At 42.9% G+C, this 22481-nt stretch overlaps 1 protein-coding gene across 1 annotated transcript; it reads left to right on the top strand.

The window, feature by feature from the left end:
* The first annotated feature begins 3790 nt into the window (after positions 1-3790).
* FUCA2 (alpha-L-fucosidase 2) lies at positions 3791-22219 on the top strand. The gene is made up of 7 exons (XM_043888260.1): positions 3791-4226; positions 10865-11052; positions 15064-15403; positions 17006-17216; positions 17421-17611; positions 20133-20241; positions 21961-22219. Exons 1-7 carry the CDS (start codon positions 4009-4011, stop codon positions 22099-22101), a joined length of 1398 nt encoding a protein of 465 aa, XP_043744195.1. The 5' UTR covers positions 3791-4008; the 3' UTR covers positions 22102-22219.
* The last annotated feature ends 262 nt before the right edge of the window (positions 22220-22481 follow it).

Below are 22481 nucleotides of genomic sequence, written 5' to 3'. Positions count from 1 at the left end.
ATGAGAAAATACATTTGTCTGGAAGATGGAAACTTTCGAAAGGTGAGGTTCACACGGGCAAAGGATGAATGATGAGAAGACTGGGCCACATGTCTCGTCACCATGGTTATGTCTACTGTCCCTCTAAGAGTTCACAATCTCCTTGTCACTGTGAAAAATACCTTTTACATTTATTATGCAAGTGTCTGTTTCAAGGGATGTCAAAGCACAGTGACTAAAGGTCCATTTTTTTGTTGTTCAAATGTGCCCTGGAGCTTCAAGGGGCCACTGAGGTACTACATCATTCTAGGATCAAAGACTAGAAAATAAAAATGATCACCCCACTTTTTCACTAGCTGGGGCTACTGCACTTGGTAATGATGTCCAGTGGATTCTCAGATTATCTTTTCCAGGATAAGAACACTGAAAAGTGTGGGAGGCCTTCGGTCAGACCGTGGTGCTGGGAAACCATCAACACTGCCTCAAGAGGGTAAATGCCTTTATACCTGAGGTGACAGGTGGCTGCTGCTGCTCCCATATCTTTGCAGAGAAAGGAGAATGGAGGCAACAGCTGCTTCGTGTCATTTTCTTCTTTGTTCTTTCATAATACTTGTTAAAAGGAAACAAGCAGCCCCAAATGGAGTCACCTGTGCTAAACCCAACCAAGACTTAATGTCAGCTAATAGCAGTTTCAGCCTCTCTCAGGAGTAGAATTTTAAATAACTCAGTCTGAAATTTCCTGGTCTGCACGAGGTAATCTGCTCCAGACCCCCTGCATTCCCATAAGGCAGGGTTCCCCAACCCCCAGACCATGGTCTGTTTTTGGTCCATGGCCTGTCAGGAACCAGGCTGTATAGCAGGAGGTGAGCAGTGGGCTAGCTAGTGAAGCTTCATCTGTATTTACAGCCACTCCTCATCACTTGCATTCCTGCCTGAGCTCTGCCTCCTGTCAGATCAGCATTGGCATTGATAAATTAAATGTAATGTGCTTGAATTGGGCTTCCCAGGTGGTGCTAGTGGTAAAGAACCCGTCTGCCAATGCAGAGGATGTAAAAGATGTGGGTTTAATCCCTTGGTTGGGAAGTCTCCAAATCACGTCTGACTCTTAGAGACCCCATGGACTGCAGCACAAGAGGCTTCCCTGTCCCTCACCAATTCCCGGAGTTTGCCCAAGTTCATATCCATTGAATCAGTGATGCCATCCAACTATTTCTAGATAGTTAGATATTCTCAGGAACTGATTTTATGATCCCAATCCTTGCATCTCTTCATAGCTAGAAAATCATTAAATCCCTCCATGGTGACATCAGCTCCTCCTGACGAGCAGAAAACCTTTTGTAAAGTAAGGGCTTGATTACACTGAACTCCCCCTTCACCAAAATCTTATATATTGACCCACTGCCTCTTCTCCCACTTCCACCAGGGGTTCCCTGGTGGCTCAGACGGTAAAACATCTGCCTGCAATGTGGGAGACGTGGGTTCGATCCCTGGGTTGGGAGGATCCCCTGGAGAAGGAAATGGCAACTCACTCCAGTCCTCCTGCGTGGAAAATCCCATGGATGCAGGAGCCTGGTAGGCTACAGTTCATGTGGTCACAAAGAGTCAGACACAACTGAGTGACTTCACTTTCACTTTCACTGCCTCTTTGGAGCAGTCTTTCAGAGCTATTTGAGGTGTGTCTCCAGGGCTGCAGTCATTTCTCTCCCAAATAAAGCTTAACTCTACACATGGACATCACCAGATACTCTATATTGATATCAGATTGATTATATTCTTTGTAGCCAAAGATGGAGAAGCTCTACACAGTCAGCAAAAACAAGACCAGGAGCTGATTTTGGCTCAGATCATGAACACCTTATTGCAAAATTCAGACTTAAATTTAACAACATAGGGAAAGCCTCTGACTATGCTAAATCCTTTGAGGGTGTGAATCACAACAAACTGTGGAAAATTCTTAAAATTCTTAAAGGGATACCATACCACCTTACCTGACTTCTGCAAAACCTGTATGCAGGTCAAGAAGCAACAGTTAGAACAGGACATGGAAACAATGGACTGGTTCAAAATTGGGAAAGGAGCATGTTCCCTGATAGCTCAGTTGGTAAAGAATCTGCCTGCAATGCGGGAGACCTGGGTTCGATCCCTGGGTTGGGACGATCCCCTGGAGAAGGAAAAGATTACCCACTCCAGTGTTCTGACTTGGAGAATTCCATGGACTGTATAGTCCGTGGGGTTGCAAGAAGTCGGACACTACTGAGCAACTTTCACTTTCATGTCAAGGCTGTATACTGTCACCCTGATTATTTAACTTATATGCAGAGTACATCATGAGAAATGCCGGGCTGGATGAACCAAAGCAGCAATTAAGACTGCTGGGAGAAATATCAATAATCTCAGATATGTAGATGACACCACCCTTATGGCAGAAAGCAAAGAGGAACTAAAGAGCCTCCTGATGAAAGTGAAAGAGGAGAGTGAAAAAACTGGCTTAAACCTCAACATTGAAAAAACAAAGATCATGACATCCAGTCCCACCACTTCATGCAAATAGCTGGGGAAACAATGGAAATAGGGACAGACATTATTTTCTTGGGCTCTAAAATCACTGTGGACAGTGACTACAGCCATGAAATTAAAAGACGCTTGCTCTTTGGAAGAAAAGTAATGACAAACCTAGACAGCGTATTAAAAAGAAGAGACATTACTTTGCCAATAAAGTTCCATCTAGTCAAAGCTATGGTTTTCCCAGTAGTCATGTACAGATTTGAGAGTTGGAGAATAAAAAAGGCTGAGCGTCGAAGAATTGATGCTTTTGAACTGTGGTGTTGGAGAAGACTCTTGAGAGTCCCTTGGACTGCATGGAGATCCAACCAGTCCATCCTAAAGGAGATCAGCCCTGAATGTTCATTGGAAGGACTGATGTTGAAGCTGAAACTCCAATACTTTGGCCACCTGATGCGAAGAGCTGACTCATTTGAAAAGACCCTGATGCTGGGAAAGATTGAAGGCAGGAGGAGAAGGGGATGACAGAGGATGAGATGGTTGGATGGCATCACCGACTCAATGAAGATGAGTTTGAGTAAACTCTGGGAGCTGGTGATGGACAGGGAGGCCTGGTGTGCTGTGGTCCATGGGGTCAGGAAGAGTGGGCCACAGCTGAGCAACTGAACTGAACTGAACACTGAACAATAACAAAACTTAACTCGCAACTCTCGACTTGTGTATCTTTTTTAGTTGACAGAGCTTTGGCTGGGATTGAAGCCCATCTGAATTGCGGTTTCAACCTTGGTTAATCATTCCAAGTTTCTGACTTCAGATTTCTTAAGCATTCATTTCACTGGTTTCACCTGTCTTAGGTCAGTGTTTTCAATTGCAGTGGTTCTCCAAGTTTGGTGTTCAGACCAGCAAAACCAGCATCACATAGAACTTGGTTAGAAATGCAAATTCTGGAGCTCCAACCTGAATTGAGAACTTGTGGAATTTCACCTGATACAGACTCCAAGGTTGACAACCACAGTTCCAAACACACTCTGGACCTTGGCGGGTGGGAGCTGGGTGTACAAAGCAGAGGCTGAGAAAGATCTGGGTTTTTCGGTGCCACCCGCTGGATGGTCCGCCGGCGGTGTCCGCATTGGGCTCCAGGTCCACGATTCCACCCAGGCTGCTCAGTCTGGTGCTGTCTGTGGGCGGTTTCTGGAAGCGTCCTGCTGCTTAATGGGAGAGGCGCTCCCACGGGTCCCCGTTTCTTCTCCCTCTAGAGGATAATCTAGGAGGCCGAGAGGAGCAGGCTCAGGGCAGGCTCTGGGGTAATCCTGGCCTCCTTAGTTATGCAAGAGAGCGCTGCAGGCCTCCTGGGGCAATTCTGCTCCTGGGCCCGAACCGCGGCCACTCCCATCCCAGCGGGGAGGGTGCTTTTTTCCGAAGGCAGCTTGGTCAGGTGACCGTGGCGGCTCTTATTTAGCCGGGGACGCGGAAGGACGAGCGCTCGGAGGCCGCGGGAGAACGCTCAGGACCGGGGACTGCGAGGCCATGCGACCCCCGAAGCTGCCCGGGCCGGCGCTCGCGCCGCTGCTCCTGCTGCTTCTGCGGCCGCCGCCGGGTTCCGCGGGCGGCCCCGCGCCCTTCGACCCGACCTGGGAGTCCCTGGACGCCCGCCAGCTGCCCGCCTGGTTCGACAAGGCCAAGTTCGGCGTCTTTATCCACTGGGGCGTGTTCTCCGTGCCCAGTTTCGGGAGCGAATGGTTCTGGTGAGCACGCCTCCCCAAGTCTCCTCTGATCCCACCCTTGCACCCCCTGGCCTGCAGCCGGGACCCAGACCTCCAGCCTTTGCCGGTTTCTTTCGTCTCTTAGTCAGTTTCACCTCCTGCAGTTTGAGCCGCGCTTTGCATTTCCGGGTGTTACGTTCATGGTTTTACTGGGTAGGTGGTTGGTGCTGGGTGAACGCTGAATTTTTCTTCCGTAGGACTGCAAGAGTCAGACACTTGATGTGGCTCTGGCTTCTCAGCTTCTTGGTAGTTGTACGTATCAGTTGTTCTTATCACTCTGTAGCCACCGACGGAATAAAATAGCAGAAAAGTAATGGGCTTGTGTGGGGGTCTAGGAGGAAGCTCTGGGCCTAAACTGTCCTTGTCCTTTGAACTTCAGACTTGCTCCATGGCTGTTCTGCTGCTGCTTGTCAATTGTCAAGTTGTTCTGCCACGAAGCAGGGTTTAAACATAAATTCATGGGTATGTGAGACTTCTGTTCATTTGGGCATTCACTGGCTCTTTAACCTTAAAATGTTACCACATGTAGCCCAAGGAAAAATTTTAAAAAAAGATTCTAGAATATTAACCCTAAGAAACTCCAATTATTAACAGATCGCTATGTGAAAAGTTATGAACAAAGCTAGTGGAGGTGGCGGAATTCCAGCTGAGCTAGTCCTAAAAGATGGTGCTGTTAAAGTGCTGCACTCAGTAAATCAGCAAATTTGAAAAACTCAGCAGTGGCCACAGAACTGGAAAGTGTCAGTTTTCATTCCAATCCCAAAGAAGGGCAATGCCAAAGAATGTTCAAACTACCGCACAATTGTGCTCATTTCACATGCTAGCAAGATTATGCTCAAAATCCTTCTAGCTAGATTTCAGCAGTATATGAACCGAGAACTTGCAAATGTATGGGTTGGATTTAGAAAAGGCAGAGGAACCAGAGATCAAATTGCCAACATCCATTGGATTTCAGAGAAAGCAAGGAAATTCCAGAAAAACATCTACTTCTGCTGCATTGACTACGCTAAAGCCTTTGATTGGGTGCATCACAGCAAACTGTGGAAAATTTTTAAAGAGATGGGAATACCAGACCACCTTACCTGCTTCCTGAGAAATCTGTATGCAGGTCAAGAAGGAACAGTTAGAACCAGACATGGAACAATGGACTGGTTTAAAATTGGGAAAGGAATATGACAAGGTTGTATGTTGTCACCCTGCTTTTTAACTTATATGCAGAGTACATCATGAGAAATGCTGGACTGGATGAATCACAAGCTGGAATTAAGATTTCTGGGAGAAATATCAACCTCAGATACGCAGATGATACCACTCTAATGGCCGAAAGTGAAGAGGAACTAAAGTGCCTCTTGATGAGGGTGAAAGAGGAGAGTGAAAAAGGTGTTGAAATTCAACATTAAAAAAACTGAGATCATAGCATCTGGTCCCTTTATGGCAAAGAGATGGGAGGAAATGGAAACAGTGACAGATTTTATTTTCTTGGGCTCCAAAATCACTGTGGACAGTGACTGCTGCCTTGAAATTAAAAGATGCTTGCTCCTTGGAAGGAAAGCTATGATAAACCTAGACAGCATATTAAAAAGCAAGAGATATCAGTTCATCAACAAAGGTCCGTCTAGTCAAAACTATGGTTTTCCCAGTAGTCATGTATGGATGTGAGAGTTGGACCATAAAGAAGGCTGAGTGCTGAAGAATTGATGCTTTTGAATTGTGGTGTTGGAGAAGATTCTTGAGAGTCCCTTGGATGCAAGAGATCAAACCAGTCAATCCTAAAGGAAATCAGTTGCAAATATTCATTGGAAGGACTGTGGCTGAAGCTCCAATACTTTGGCCACCTGATGTGAAGAGCTGACTCATTGGAAAAGACCCTGATGCTGGGAAAGAGTGAAGGCAAAAGGAGAAGGGGGCAGCAAAGGATGAGATTGTTAGATACCATCACTGACTCAATGGACATGGATTTGAACAAACTCGAGATAGTGGAGGTCAGAGGAGCCTGGCATGCCGCAGTCCATGGGGTTGGAAAGAGCTGGACACAACTTAGCGACTGAGCAAAATGTGAAAAGTGGGCTTGCCTGGTGGCTCAGTGGTAAAGAATCCCCCTGCCAATGCAGGAGACACTGGCTTGATCCCTGGGTCAGAAAGACCCCCTGGAGAAGGAAATGGCAACCCACTCCAGTATTCTTGCCTGGAAAATCCCATGGACAGAGGAGCTTGGCGGGCTACAGTCCATGGGGTCTCAGAAAGATTTGGACATGATTTAGCAACTGAACAACAGCAACAACCTGTGAAAAGTGGTGCACAAAAAATTGCTCTTTAGATTTTACCTTGAGAGCCATACCTTTACAGCTTTAAGTGTCTCCCATCTTTCTTGATTAAATACTTCAGGTATGTTAAGTTCTTCAAGATAGAAATGTTACTACATATATATGTATGCATAATACACATACACATAAATAATATATTCCTAAGTAAGATAAGAAAATAAACAATGAATACTTAAACCTACATTATACTATATACATAATGTACAACTAATTTAACTCATACAATATATATTCCATATGACAACTATAAAAAACACCCAGTGTGAGAGTTGTGAATTAAGTTTTATTTGGAGCAAAATGAGGACTGTAACCCAGGAGACTGCCTGTTAGAAAGCTCTGTGGAACTGCTCTGAAGAGGTAAGGGTGGAGGTCAGTATGTTGTTGAGTTGCTAAGTTGTGTCCTACTCTTTGCAACCCCTTGGACTGTAGCCTACATTTGTGACCCCAAATCCTCTGTCCATGGGATTTCCCAGGCAAGAATACTACAATGGGTTGCCATTTCCTTCTCTAGGGGATCTTCCCGACGCAGGGATCAAACCCACATCTCCTGCATTGCAGGAAGATTCCTTACTGCTGAGCTACCAGGGACGCCGGAGGTCAGTATATATGTCGTTTTTTGGTGAAAGGGGATATATGCAATCAGGACACATTTTGACAGAAGGTTACTGCTTGTTACCAGGAACGGACGTCTCCCTTAATGATTTTAGTACTTTTCTAGCTATGAGAAACATGCAAGAAATTGGGCTCATAAAATCTTCTCCTGAAAATATCTGACTATCTGAAAGGCTGTTCTGGCAGTTTTTCCTAATCTCCACCCTTTCCTTTCAGGGTGTGTTGAAAGTCAGCAACTACAGTGGCTAACGACTTCATTCTTATAGAACCAGATGGCAAGTGACAATTTTTAGTTGGCTGATACATTGAAGAGTATAAATTATATATTGTATTAGACTGTAAACATTGTACCACTTTCTTTAAAGACATTGACTTTCTGCAACCAGTAACTTTTCTTATTCAGTTAGGCCAATTGGTGTAAAAGAACTGCATAAGCTATGAAGTACTATTCATATACTCTTGAAATCAGCTTGTAAAATATGGGACTCTTTCTTTCCATAACCTGTATTACCAAATATATTTGCTTCAGGATATTGTACATCTTTCTTTGCAAGTTTTGTGCTGTGAGGCATTTTGAATTTACTTTTGAAATGTTTCAATTAGCAAGGTGTTGCGGTCCTTTAATGGACCGGAACCTGGTGGTCTGGAGTCGACAATAAGAAAGTGAAAGAAGGAAAGAGGCTAATATTCCCTGGGTTACGCAGAGAACCAATAAAGCCCTAGGACAGGGCTCACATAGGCACAGGGTGTCCTCTCGAAGAGGTCTTGAAAGCCTGGGCAGGAAAGTGAGCGTGGCAGGCTTCCACACTCCAGAGAATCAGCCAGAAAGAGAGAGAGAGAGAGAGAGAGAGAGAGAGAAGGACACGGGGACCCAAGTCTCTAGTGGGAAAAGAGTGCTTTATTGAAGTCTGTGTGAGTATATATACTGTTTTACAAGGTAGCTTCTTCAGGTAAAGATCAAAAGACCAGACTTTACAAGTTACCAAGGAAACAAGGATTAATGGAGGTCATAAAACCAGAAGACAATCCATATCAAAGAAAGAGGGTCGTAAATAATCACTTTTACCATATGGAAAAGCTAATGAAGGAAATCCTATGCTTGCATTCCATCTCATGACCTCAGTCCTGGGAGCAGCGTGCTGCTCTGCTCCTTCCTGTTAGCAGGAGCTGATAATAGCAGGGGGCTCATGAGCGCCAGGAAGCAGCACACAGCAGTCCTACTGTTAAACATTCCCTGACAGCAAGGTACATAAATTAGCAGATTTCTTCTTTTTATATTGTGTGTGTTCAGTTGCTCAGTCATGTCCGACTCTTTGTGACCCCATGGACTGTAACCCACCAGGCTCCTCTGTTTTCATGGGATTCTCCAGGCAAGAATACTGGAGTGGGTTGCCATGCCCTCCTCTAGGGGATCTTCCCAACCCAGGGATTGAACCCGCGTCTCTTATGCCTCCTGCATTGGCAAGCAGGTTGTGTTCACCACTAGCACCTTTGTTCAACTGGGAAGATTAGGTAAATATACATTTGATGCTAGGAGAGGATTTCATGTTTGTTAGTTGAAACTAGTGCTCTGCACAAAACAACTAGTTTTGAGTCATCTTATTCTTTGTAATGGTTAACTTCTTATTTTCTACAAATGAACACAAAGTTGTTTGTTTTGGCCTGGAACAATAAAGATAATTCTCATACAAAACAGAGTATATTTTTGATAGTCTGGAAGTGCAATAACCCTGTAGAAGATTCTTAATTATCTATAGTTTCCCTTTTTACCTCCTCTAAATCTCTGATCTCACTTGATTTGACCTGGGGCAGGCAACAGCAGAGATGAGTATATTTGACTATCCTTAATGGCAGCTCAAAAACAAATATAAATGGTGGGCTGTTTACTGTAAGTGCTTCTTCTCATCTCTGTTACTATGAAATTTGAGAAGTGACTCTAGACTGTAACAGAGAATGCAGGTTCAAATTAGATGTGCCAGGAAAAAAATAGAAATCTCTTATCTTTTAACTTTCTGACTCTTCCAGTTTCTCTTTTCCAGTTCCATTTAAAAGATAAAAATGCCTCATGGATCCATTAGGATACTTTCACTTCAAGGTATAGAAAACTCAAATAAAAGGTATAATAATAGGAGCGTATTACTATACATAATAAGAAATTTAGAAGTACTTGGCTCAGTGATGAAATCAAAGTCCTGGGCTCTTTGTCATCCTCAGCCTGTTGACTTGTCCTATCACTGTCACATGATGGTGGCCAGGCATCACATCACACAGCCTCGTCCAAAGGCAGATTGTATCTCTTTCTACTAGAGAGGAGACCATTCCCAGAATCTCCCAAGTTGGCTTCCCCTCCAGTTCCATTGACTAGCACGGGTCAGGTGTCCATGTGGTAGCTGTGATAGAGGCTGGGAAAGTATGTATCTGACTCTTGGGCAGGTAAAGAATTGTGCCTGTGACACAGTATGTCCTTCAGCAAAGCCTTCCCAGCAGAAAGAACCTCCTGGTCATCTTTGAGCATCTAGTGCTGATTATGAGTTTGTTCATCCAGTAAAAGCACTCTTATGAAAAGAGTAGTGAAAGGAAGAATAGATGGGTCCGAGGGGGCACTTGCATCTGTTTCTTGACCATGGGCTTACTGCCATGTTTATGTAAAATGTTTATCTAAAAATTATGCTTTGAGGATTTCCCTGATGGTCCAATGGTGAAGACTCCGCACTCCTGGTGCAGGGGGCCTGGGTTCCATCGCTGGTCAGGGAACTAGATCCCATATGCTGCAACTAAGAGTTTGCATGCCACAACTAAAGATCCTGCATGCTGTGACTAACACCCAGGGCAGCCAAATAAATAAATAAGTAGTTTTCTTTTTTTAAGTTATGTTTTCAATGTTGTTTTCCTTCTGAAGCGCTGCTTAGACAGTTGAGGGCCCACTGCTCAGAATAAATGCATATAACCAATAATCCTTGAAGAGTGAGTCAGTATATTAGAACAACAGCATTTTCTTAATTTTACTGCCATTTCCTCCCCCACTTGTTCCCTGCTAGTGAATATAATACATTTGTGTTATAGTTTATGCACTTTGTTTTCTTTTGAAGACTTCATCATTTATGTTACAAAGGACTAATTATGTATACTCCATGTTGCAATCTAAAAGTGAAGAATTAACAGCAAATGGGTGACTGGTTTGTCTAGAATGTTCTGGTTGATAAGCTGAGTAGAGTCACAGAGGGATAGATGGAAGACCATGGAAGTTCATGTAAGCTTTCCTTAAGTGAAGTCAGACTAAATGGGGAAGTTAGGAAGGGAATCTTAGTGACATCTGAATAAGGGAGAATTTTAGTAAAGGGAGTTATAGTTGACCCTTGAATAGCACAAGTTTGGTCTACTTTTATGTGTATTTTTATCAATAAATACATAACTGGCCCTCTATATTCAAGGGATTTGCATCTCTGGATTTAACCAACCTCAGACAGAAATTTTCATCTATGTTTGCTTGAATCTGCAGATGCCAAAATTGTCGATATGGAGGGCAGACTGTAGTATGCCATTTTATGTAAGGGACTTGAGTACTCACAGATTTTGGTATCTGCTGAGAAACGTGGGACTCATTCTCTATGAATACCGAGGGATACCTATATTTCAAGTGTTTATGTGTATGCCACTTTAATGCTGTTTCCTTCATCCCCTTAGGTGGTACTGGCAAAAGGAAAAGATACCAGCTTATGTGGACTTTATGAAAAATAATTACCCTCCTGATTTCACATATGAAGATTTTGGACCACTATTTACAGCAAAATTTTTTGATGCGAACCAGTGGGCAGATATTTTACAGGCTTCTGGTGCCAAATACGTTGTCTTAACTTCCAAACATCATGAAGGTAAGTAAGAATAACATCTGCAAACACTGACAGTGGTTATAAATGTGAAGTAGTTCTTTTGGAAGAAGAAACTAAAGCAAGGTCATCCACATGAAAACAGAGTTTTTTCTCTTAGGAGCAATCCGAAGTGGCTACTGACATTTGCTTGTAATTTAAGAGATCACATATTTCACCCAATTAAGAAGCATTAAGAAAAAGAAAGGAGCATTAAGGATGCAGAAAGATCATACCCTCAACGTTTAGAAAAAAATGGAAACTGACTGCATTTTGTTATATGCATAGTTAACAATTTCCAAGTAACGCAAGATTTGAGTAAAGCCCTTTGAAGGGGGATGTGGTTTGCAGGTCAAAGTTTACAACTGAACTGTATTCTTTCCGTTTTCTTCTCACCTCTGTAATGCATTCTTGGAAGGTACCCTGGGGATTATTTGCTATTGTCTTACATTATGACCAGCATACAGGGTGGTGCTTTTGGCCAACTGTTGTATGACCCAGTTGAGGAAAGTTTGCTACTGATGAAAATGACGCGGGCCACCTGAAAGGAACAGGATTGCAAGGCTGTAATGGTGCCCAGAAATATTAGAGACGGTGGAAGAATGTCTAACAAAAAACAGGGTGGTTGAATTAGCGTTCTCCAGAGAAATAGAGCTAACAGGAAGTGTAATACGTATAGATTTATCATATGTAAATGGCTCATATGAAACTGGCTCATGCAACTATGGAGGCTGAGAAGTCCAGACCCAAGACAGCCAGTTATATAGTTCCAGTCTGAGCCCAAAGGCATCAGGAACAGGAGAGCAGATAATATAAGTACCTGTCCAAATCTGAGTTAAAAGGCAGGAGAAGACTAATGTCTCAGCTCAAAGACATACAGAGAAAACATTTTTCCTTTTTTTTTTTTTAAATTAAAAAACAAAAAACACCACTCCTTAAACTTTCCTGCTTTTGTTTTTCTTTTTGGCTTCAATGCACGGCATACAGGATCTTAGTTCCCTGACCAGGGATTGAACCCCTGCCCCCTGCAGTGGAAGTGAGGAGTCTTAACCAGTGATCACCAGGAAAGTCTGAAGAATTCTTTCTTAATCAGCCTTTTATTCTATTTAGGCCTTCAATGGATTGGATGAGGCCCAACTCTTTGGGTGGGCAGTCTGCTTTCCTCAGTCTACCTATTCACATGTTAATTTCCTTTACAAACACCTTCAGGAACATATCCTGAATGATGTTTAAGCAAATATCTGGGCACCCTGTGGCCCAGGCAAGTTGACACATATGTGTCAAAAAAAATGAACCATTAAAGTGATCTTACATTAATAGAATAGAATCTACCCATTACCATTCCCATACCTACAAGATCAAGGAAACATCAGCACATTATTATTATTCCAACAGCATGTTAATAATTAGATAGTCTGGACCTCTGTGATGGTCCAGTGGTTAAGAATCTGTCTGCCAGTGCAGGGGATGAAGGTTCAATCCTTGGTCCGGGAAGGTCCCACATGCCTCGGGGCAACTAAGCCAGAGTTTAGAGCCCTCAAGATGGAACTCCTGAAGCCCATGTGCCTTAGAGCCCAAGCTCCAAAACAAGAGAAGTCACCTCAGTGAGAAGCCTGTGCACCACGATTAGAGAGCAGCCCCCACCAGCCGCAACTAGAGAAAGGCCCGTACATAGCAACAAAGACCCAGTGCAATCAAAGATAAATAAATAATTAGATGATTTATTTGCATTGGAATAAAAAATTTTGTCTCATTCTTTTCTGCAGCGGTGGGTGGGGGATTACAAGGGAAGAATGAAAACCCAAAATAAGGAATCATCTTAGGATATTTTTCCTTTTGGTCACAGTCCAGTGGCTTAATGATTTTTTTCCTGCAGATGTTTCTCAGGCTGAGATGGATACTTAGGACATGTTGATTTCCTGATGCCTAGAACTTCTCCAGGCTATATGGCACAGAGTGTTACTTAGCTTATTTAAAAACACAGCAAAACAACGCTTAATCACGCTGTGAGGACAAATGATGTAGCCCACATTTATATACTTTCTAGGACCATATTGTTGCAAGTTTTCATGTCTATGGGAGAGACCCTGCTGAGTCCAGTTAGGCTGGAAGACCACTGTGTGAGCTTCTGGTGGTGCTACTGAACCGAAGACCCAAAGTGGTTTTAGCACTGCCAGACATTAGGGCCTGCCAAGTTGAGACATATGGAATAAGACTTTAAATATCACTGACCGTGCTTTGAAGCTTACCTCAAACATCTTTAGAACCAGTGTGAGCTCTTTTAAAAGTTTCTTCAAAATGAATCCAAAGAGTGTGTCCATAATTAGACTTGTCCTAATTTATAATAGTAAAGTATTAACCAAACACCTTAGGTATGTCGGTTCACAAACATTGCTTTAGATTTTAGTAGGACAGTAACAATGTATTTATGTTCCTAGGTCCTGACTATAAAGATTTTGAGGCTTTTATATTATTCCTTAAGTAGTTTAGTTTACATAGTGCTTCTATGGTTTTTATGTAGAAAAGCCAGCAATCTAAACACAAATTCCTTTTAAAATATGAATTATTTCAAAGTGCTTATGTAATGGCATTCTTCTTATCCATTTAGTTGGTAGATAATTCACTTTTAGGTAATTTAAAGCACAATATCCAAGCTTATGATTTTAGAGTAGGATGAGATTACAGATGGGTACATTTCAAGTATAGAACTACTGGGGAAGAGTCTCTTACCCCCACCTGGGTTAAATGAATAATGAGGGTAAAGGAGATTTAGTACTGAACATGAACCATCAGTGTTCTATGAATCATACTATAATAAAATAATTCTAAAACCAGGGAATATAATCTTTGATTTAGAAGACAGGAATCATGCAGGAGTGCATCTGTGGTTCTTCCCTATAAGTAGTCACAGTCATTGTTTAGAATGGTAGATGTGGAAGATGTTCCCATCTCAGCCATGATCTGCTAATGTTGATTGTGATTTTGTACTAGACCTTGTGCTAGCCATTGACTGAGGATATAGCAGGGAACACTGCAGACATGACACTGTCCCTCAAGGAGCTTATCATCTGAGAGGGAGAATACCGGAGATAGATCAGACTATACGGACCTTATTTTCTTGGGCTCCAGAATCACTGGCACCCCACTCCAAAAGCTGTGGTTTTTCCAGTAGTTGTGTATGGATGTGAGACTTGGACCATAAAGAAGACTGAGCACCGAAGAATTGATGCTTTCAAATTGTTCTGCTGGAGAAGACTCTTGAGAGTCCCTAGAACTACACAGAGATCAAATAGTCCATCCTAAAGGAAATCAGTCCTGAATATTCATTGGAAGGACTGATGCTGAAGCTGCAGTATTCTGACCACCTGATGTGAAGAGCTGACTCATTGGAAAAGACTGCGATGCTGGAAAAGATTGAAAGCAAAAGGAGAAGGGGATGACAGAGGATGAGATGGCTAGATAACATCACTGATTTAATGGACACGAATTTGAGCAAACTTCGGGAGATAATGGAGCTTCTTGTCCGGTAGTCCATGGGGGTCACAAAGAGTTGGACATGACTTAGCCACTTGAACAACAACAACAGTGGGGTACCCCGAGAAGTACTTTAAAAAATCTTGCTTCTACTTTGTTTAAATTCTCATTTGTTAGGGACCTCTCTGGTGGCTAACACTCAGTGCTCCCAATGCAGGGGGACCAGGTTTGATCCCTGGTCAGGGAACTAGAGCCCACATGCCATAATAAGAGTTTGCATGCCGCAACTAAGGATTCCTGCATGCCACGACTAAGGCCCTGTGCAGCCAAATAAATAAATAAAAATATTTTAAAAATTCTCGTTTGTTTCTTGCATGAAAGCAAAATATATACTAAGGAAAAAAATGGTCATAAAACAGAAGTTTGTAGAAACAGTGATTTATATGTCACGCGTACTGCCTTTATAACTTGGTGTTGGTATAGGTGCACATTGACTAGAACAGAGTTGATATGCTTACAGAGGCTTTTGATATAATGTTTCAGGCTTCACCTTGTGGGGCTCAGAGTACTCATGGAACTGGAACGCAGTAGACGAGGGGCCGAAGAGGGACATCGTCAAGGAACTTGCGGTCGCTGTTAGGAACAGGACTGACCTGCGCTTCGGGCTTTACTACTCCCTTTTTGAGTGGTTTCATCCGCTCTTCCTTGAGGATGAATCCAGCTCGTTCCAGAAACGACAATATCCAGTGTCTAAGATGCTGCCCGAGCTCTACGAGTTAGTGAACAAGTATCAGCCAGAGGTGCTGTGGGCAGATGGCGATGGAGGGGCCCCAGATACCTACTGGAAAAGCTTAGACTTCCTAGCCTGGTTGTACAATGAGAGGTGTGTGTGCTACTAGACTGCTGTCGTGACATTCCTAGTACCTGTATAACATTAGTTCTTGCTTCTTGAAATGTTCCCCTTCAGGCTTGTTTGTGACATGGGGAGAAAATCATTATAAATAATGCATATTAGATCTATCAGTATTTACTCAAAATATCAAGAGTTACAAGAACACTGGAAAATTCTTAACAAGAATTAGTTAGCAAGAATACTGGAGTGGGTTGCCATTTCTTTCTCCAGGGCATCTTCCGGATCCAGGAATCGAATCCGTGTCGCCTGCATTGGGAAGTGGATTCTTTACAATTGAGCCACCTGGGAAGCCCTAAGAGTTACAGATCAGGAGTCAAATATAGCTCAACAGTCTGATTTTGAATTGAGACTAAACAAAAATTACAGCATTAAGAACTCTGAAGCCTAATTTTGTAGGTCCCCATTTTCCTCACCTCTCTGGGGCATTGCTGTTTATCCATCACTGTTTGTCATGATGCACTTTTCAGTTCCTCTAATTGCTTCTTCACATCCTCTTACCTTTGATAATCTTTGCTGAGTGGACATCACCCTTGTCTGTCTCCTCTTTTCCTTCATCGTCAGCATTTCACCTCTTCCTGTTCTTTCCTTTTGTTTTCTAGCACGTTCCAGGCTGCCCCATTAGAACAGGGAGTTCTGACTAAGCCCCTCTATAAGGCTCACACTATATGGACCAAATTGCTATCTGTATCTCGACAGTACTTGGTGTTGTGCTGTGAAGTTAGGGAGAGTCCTGCTTGTGTTTTCTGGGCCCACAGAGGATGCACAGACAAATACTCTGGGGAGCTCTTGGTACATAACCGCAGTTTCTCTAGGTACTCCTTTCCACAAGGAAATCCTGGGAGTCCTCCACTTCAGTTTGTGAACCAAAACGATCCCCTCTAAATGGAGCAGTGCAGGAGGTACCACCTGCTATGATGAATAATGTGGGAATATTTTATGCCACAGTGAATTCCATCCATAACCGTCAACTTTGCTGAGATCTTTCAATATTAGGCACAACTATAAGAGAAGGAGACTAGGGGAGAACTTTTAAATAATAGTAAAACTCTTTTCAGTGCTGTGTGTGCTGGGCACACATAGGTGTTTTACATAGATTGTGTCAGTCGCTTAGTCGTGTCGGACTCCTTGTGACCCCTTGGACTGTAGCCCGCCAGGCTCCTCTGTCCATGGGATTCTCCAGGCAAGAATACTGGAGTGGGTAGCCATGCCCTCTTCCAGGGGATCTTCCCGACCCAGGGATCGAACCTGTGTCTCCTGCGGTGGCAGGAGGATTCCTTACTCTCTGAACCACCAGGGAAGCCCAAGTTCTGTTCTATATATAACAGATGAAGAAATTGATTATTCAGAGGAATTAGGTAATTTGCTCTAGGACAAGGAGCTTAGCAAGTAACAGGCCAGGACTACAACCTCCTCAGGTCTAGTTTACTTCAAAATCATGGGGTTTGTATTATATTCGACTATGGTTATTTTCTAAGCGTGGATTTCAGTCAGACCTCTTTTCAGTGACATTGCTTTTGTGTAAATTTTTTTAAACTTTTTGTTTAAAAAAAAAAATCCTCCTTTTCATTTCAGCCCGGTTCGGGACACAGTGGTCACCAATGACCGTTGGGGAGCTGGTAGCATTTGTAAGCACGGTGGCTACTATACATGTAGTGATCGTTATAACCCAGGACATCTTTTGCCACATAAATGGGAAAACTGCATGACAATAGACAAGTTTTCCTGGGGCTACAGGAGGAATGCTGGAATCTCTGACTATCTCACAATTGAAGAATTGGTGAAGGTACAGTAAAATGTCTGGTGACCATTATGGTAATATTCATAATCGTGTACACGTGTGAGAATTATGTTTTCTGAACTGTATAGCTCATCGGCCTGTAAACACAGGGCATGACTCCTTTTTTTTCTATGTGTGTTCTCTTAGATAGTGATTATTGATGGAATTGTTTTCTTCCTCTAAGAACTATATTTATTCTTAATTTTTAAGCAACTTGTCCAAACAGTTTCATGTGGAGGAAACCTGTTGATGAATATTGGGCCCACACGAGATGGCACCATTTCTGCAATTTTTGAGGAGCGATTGAGGCAAATGGGAATCTGGCTAAAAGTCAATGGAGAAGCCATCTATGAAACCTACGCTTGGAGATCCCAGAATGACACTGTGACCCCAGATGTATGGTAAGTACTATTTGATAGAAGAAGGCATTTAACATTTCTCAGAAATAAAGAGAACAGTATAATAAAGAGGAAAATGGATGAATGCCCACCTATACAAAATATTTTATTTACTTAAAATCAGCATATTTTAAACACTTATTATTTATCAAGTTGAGCTTAAATAATCTCTAGATTCCTCCTAACAGTGGAGAAATTTTAGGGAGAAATAAAATTTCTTACAAAAATTGTAGGTCATTCAGAAAAAAAAAAAAAAAGTACTGGGTGGTTAATCCAAAAGAGACTTTTGGTTTAGTCAGGTAAATTCTAACTTGGCAGGTGCTATATCTCATCAAGTTAGCAGGAGGTGCCAGAGGGCAGGAAAAATATATTCTAATAAATCTAAACCTGGACTCTCTTTAAAATTAGTTATCTCAACTGGCTAACTTTTAACTAGTATCTCCTATAAAAACATACGGTGGTTTCTGATGTAGGATCTTAACATACGCAAATAAGAGCAGTCCTCCCTGGTGTCTCAGACTAAAGAATTCCCCTGCAGTGCGGGAGACCTGAGTTTGATCCCTGGGTTGGGAAGATCCCCTGGAGGAGGGCTTGGCCACCCACTCCAGTGGAGAATCCCCATGGACAGAGGAGCCGGGGGGCTGCAGTCCATGGGGTCACAAAGAGCCAGATGGGACTGAATGACTAAGCACAGCACAGTATTAGTGACGCTCTAAAAGTTCACCTTGTGTTACCACCAAAGCGGGTATAGCCAGATCATGCATACACCCAAAGATTAGACTAAACAATCTTCTTTGAACTTATGACTTAAATTGTCAGTTCACTGAAGAAAATAAAGTAAGGCAGCCTACACAGAAGCAGCTAACTGTAGAATTTTAGAATACTGGATCTGGGAGAAGCCATAATGAGAACTCAAAACCAATCTTTCATTTTACAGAGGCTAGTTTTAAATTTGGTTTTAGAATTTGCTTCTGTGTTTATATTTGACTATGAGTATGTCTGGTCTGGGACTTGCCAATTATTAAGCATTATTCTATTAAGTTTTCTTTCAATAAGTAAAGATAAAAGTCAAACTCCTTAACAATACCTGGGCCGTTGCCTGGCTCCACTGCACTGAGCCCAGGTCACCACTCTCCCTGGCTCATCAGAGGAGCTCTCTCCCCCAGGTTCGTGTGTGTTTCCCCTCCTTGCTGCATCTTTAGATGGCTATCTAGGCTCCCAGAGCCATCTTTGAAATCCTTTGAGAGTTGAAGCCCTGGCTCACTGTTGCTGTCCCCGGAACTTAGTTAATGTTAGTCGCTCAGTTGTGTCTGACTTTTTGCAACCCCATGGACTTAGCCCACCAGGCTCCTCTGTCCATGGTATCCTCCAGACAAGAATACTGGAATGGGTTGCCAGAACTACTCTTCGTATAGTTCTGATTGTCTATATTCACAGCTCTTCTAATTTGCTGGCCCCTCAGTTCTTGGGCTTCCCGAGTGAAGGCTAGTGGTAAAGAACCCACCTGCCATGCAGGAGACTTAAGAGATGCAGGTTCGATCCCTGGGTTGGGAAGATCCCCTGGGGGAAGGCATGGCAACCCACTGCATCCCATGGACAGAGGGACCTGGCAAGCTACAGTCCATAGGGTTGCACAGAGTTGGACACGACTGAAGCGACTTAGCAGGCATGCAGTTCTTGTACTTCCTTCTTTCTAAGGATCCTGTCCCCTTCTTTTGGTCGTACCTTAGACCTTGCATTTCCAACATTTGTACTCCTTTCATGATCTCAGTCTGAATCATCCCACTATCTAACTCCCTCCTCTTGTATTTCAGTTCACTTCAGCTTCCAAACGGCTCTTTAGAGAGAGTGGAGGTTGAACAAATCATTCATGGCCAGTGATTTAACCAATAGTGACTAATGAGGCCACCATAAAAAACCGAAAGAATGGGGTTCAGAGAGCTTCTGGATTGGTGGTGGTGCCGAGAGAGCGGGGCACCTCGGGAGGGTGTGGAAGCCCCTGGCCCCTCCCCACACACCTTGTCCTATGCATCTTTTCCATCTGGCTGTTCCTGAGATACATCCTTTTATAATAGACCTGTAATCCAGGAAGTAGAAGGAGGGGGTTGTAGGAACCTCCAATCTCTAGCCTGTGGGTCAGAAGCCCACATGACGATCCGGACACATGACTGGTAACTAAATTTGGGGAGGGGGCAGTCTGGTAGGAATAAACCCTGACCCTTTGGAATCTGATGCTGCCTCTGGGTGGATGGTGTCAGAATGGGGTTGAACTGTAGGACGCCCAGCTGGTGCCTGAGAACTGCCTGGTGCTGTGGGAACTTCTCCCCCACACCACACACTACACTGGGATTGGGGTCAGAATCCTTTTGGGTGCTTTTTACTGCTACCATGGGGCTATTTTTCCTTCCCTCTATTCAAGAAAACATTGGTAAACATTTACTAAATGGAGGTATCTCTGGAAGATAATTCTGAACCTGACCCATAAATAATGAGAAATATTGCTATGCATTTTTTTTTTAACCAGGTACACATCCAAACCTAAAGATAAGTTGGTCTATGCCTTATTTCTCAAATGGCCCATATCAGGACAGCTCCTTCTTGGCCAGCCCAAAGCTACTCTGGGGGCAACAGAGGTAAGAGGGAATTTTGTCTTTTATTGTTCCTTTAAATTGCTGACTAGAACACCCTGAGGAAGACATTAACTTTTAACTTCAAGGTGAGCCTTATACGTATTCCATTTACATCTCACGACAGTAATTTTCAAACGAGTTTTATCAATGGCAATGTTTGGCAAAAACTGTTGAAAATTTTGTTTCATTCCCCAGAAACCAAGCCTATAAAACAGTTACATCATCTCCATGCTTATCAATTAAAATATCTTCTCCATAGTCATGCTGTGTTGTTCAGGTTCACTGCTTGCATCCAAAAATGACTCTTTTCATGAAACTGGAGTTCAGATTCCTCCCCTGACATCTCACCCCAGAACACATCTGAATAAATGTAAGATGTCATGGCCCTACTATTTTAAGTTCTTAAAAAATTTGGAGAAGGTTAAAGGTTAACCTTCCCTGCTGGCTCAGCAGTAAAGAATCTGCCTGCCATGCAAGAGATGCGGGTTCAACTGAGGGTTTGACTCCTGGGTTGGGAATATCCTTTGGAGAAGGAAATGGCAACACACTCCAGTATTTTTGCCTAGGACATTCCATGACAGAGGAGCCTGGTGGGCTACAATCCATGAGGCTGCAAAGAGTCAGACAGGACTGAGCGACCAAACAACAATAACAAAAGGTTAATCTAACAGTTGTGGCCATCAGCTCTAGCAATGAGTTCATTTTAATATATTTTGTAACTTATTTTTAAGAAAATAAAAATTTTCTGGGAGATGAATTGTCCAAATTCTTCTCCTTAAACCATTTTTCCATGTTTCATTTCTAACACTTGTGGCTAATCTGGCAGAAAAGGAGATAAAGAGTTCAAATCTGATGTTTGTTTATTTTTTTTCAAATCTTATGTTTAACTGCAGCTTAGAGGCCTGGGCATAACATTATCCTTTTATTTTATCTACATTCTCTTTGCTGTTGTTTAGTCGCTTGGTCATGTCCGTCTCTTTTGCAACCCCACAGACTGTAGCCCACTAGGCTCCTCTGTCCATGGGATTTTCCAGGCAAAATACTGGAGTGGGTTGCCATTTCCTTCTCCAGGGGATCTTTCCAGCCCAGAGATCAAACCAGCTTCTCCTGCATTGCAGGCACCTTCTTTACTGCTGAGCCACCAGGGAAGCTTTGGCCGCCATTAATACTGTTATTTGAAAGTCCATGGGTTTTGTTTTTGTATTATTCTACATAAGCAAAGTTTTCTGGTTCAGAACAACCACAAATATATAGATAACTACTTATTGAAATTCATTTTGTGTAAGACTAAAGATATAGAACAGTTACAGTAATAATTGATCGCATGTACATACTGTTGATTAGTGGGGGTTATTGGACCATCTGGGGAGGAAGGGTGGCTGGATAAGGAAGGTGAGCCTTTCCCCGAACATCCTGTGCCAGAGCCAGGCAGGCCTTAGTTGTGCAGATTGGTTCAAGAGTAATTTTCTCTACTCTGACACTATTCAGTCTATACGATTCTTCCTCAAATCCTGCACACTTTCGAGAGTATTAAAGGAGCAAGAGATCCAAACATACGTTTGGATCATAAATTAAAGCAGCTTGTGATCCACTAAATTAAAGTAAAAACAGTGACTCTCCTGTCTACATTGCTCTTTAAGAAATATCAACTGCTTCCTCCCAATACAATGAGGAAGTCAGAGACACATATGGAGACTTTTATATGTATGTTTTAAATTTCAGGTTAAACTCCTGGGACATGGACAGCCCCTTCACTGGACAGCTTTGAAGCAAAATGGCATTAAGGTAGACCTGCCTCAGCTAACCATCCATCAGATGCCCTGCCAGTGGGGCTGGGCTCTAGCACTAACTAATGTGACCTGATCTGCAGTAGAGTGCTTCCTGACGCAGTTACAGCTAAGACTAGAATGTATATCAGGTTTCTGTAACTACAGCACATGGACAAAACAAATGTAAAATTGGCCAAGAATTTCCTAAATTACCCACGTAACTGTTTTAACTCTCCAATGCACTTTGCTATTTCTCTTCACACTGAATTTATTTCCATGTGTGAATCAGAGGTGGGGATCTTTGTTGTAGTGAGAAATTGGTGGTGGTAAGGACCGAATCATGTCTAATGCCAAATTCACAATTTGAAACTCTAAGCCTCAATGGGGCTTCCCTGGTAAAGAATCCACCTGCAATGCATGGGACATGAGTTTGATCCCCGGGTTGGGAAGATCCCCTGGAGAAGGATTGGATTT

The sequence above is a fragment of the Cervus elaphus genome, chromosome 26 (genome assembly GCF_910594005.1).
Source record: "Cervus elaphus chromosome 26, mCerEla1.1, whole genome shotgun sequence".
NCBI classification, from domain to species: domain Eukaryota; kingdom Metazoa; phylum Chordata; class Mammalia; order Artiodactyla; family Cervidae; genus Cervus; species Cervus elaphus.
This window is presented reverse-complemented; position numbering and strand designations above follow the sequence as displayed.

Coding starts and splice junctions, on each gene's coding strand:
- FUCA2 (XM_043888260.1), top strand. CDS start 4,009: ATGCGACCCCCGAAGCTGCCCGGGCCGGCGCTCGCGCCGCTGCTCCTG. Junction 15,404..17,005: donor GCCTGGTTGTACAATGAGAG/GTGTGTGTGCTA, acceptor TTTTCATTTCAG/CCCGGTTCGGGACACAGTGG. Junction 17,217..17,420: donor CAATTGAAGAATTGGTGAAG/GTACAGTAAAAT, acceptor TTAATTTTTAAG/CAACTTGTCCAAACAGTTTC.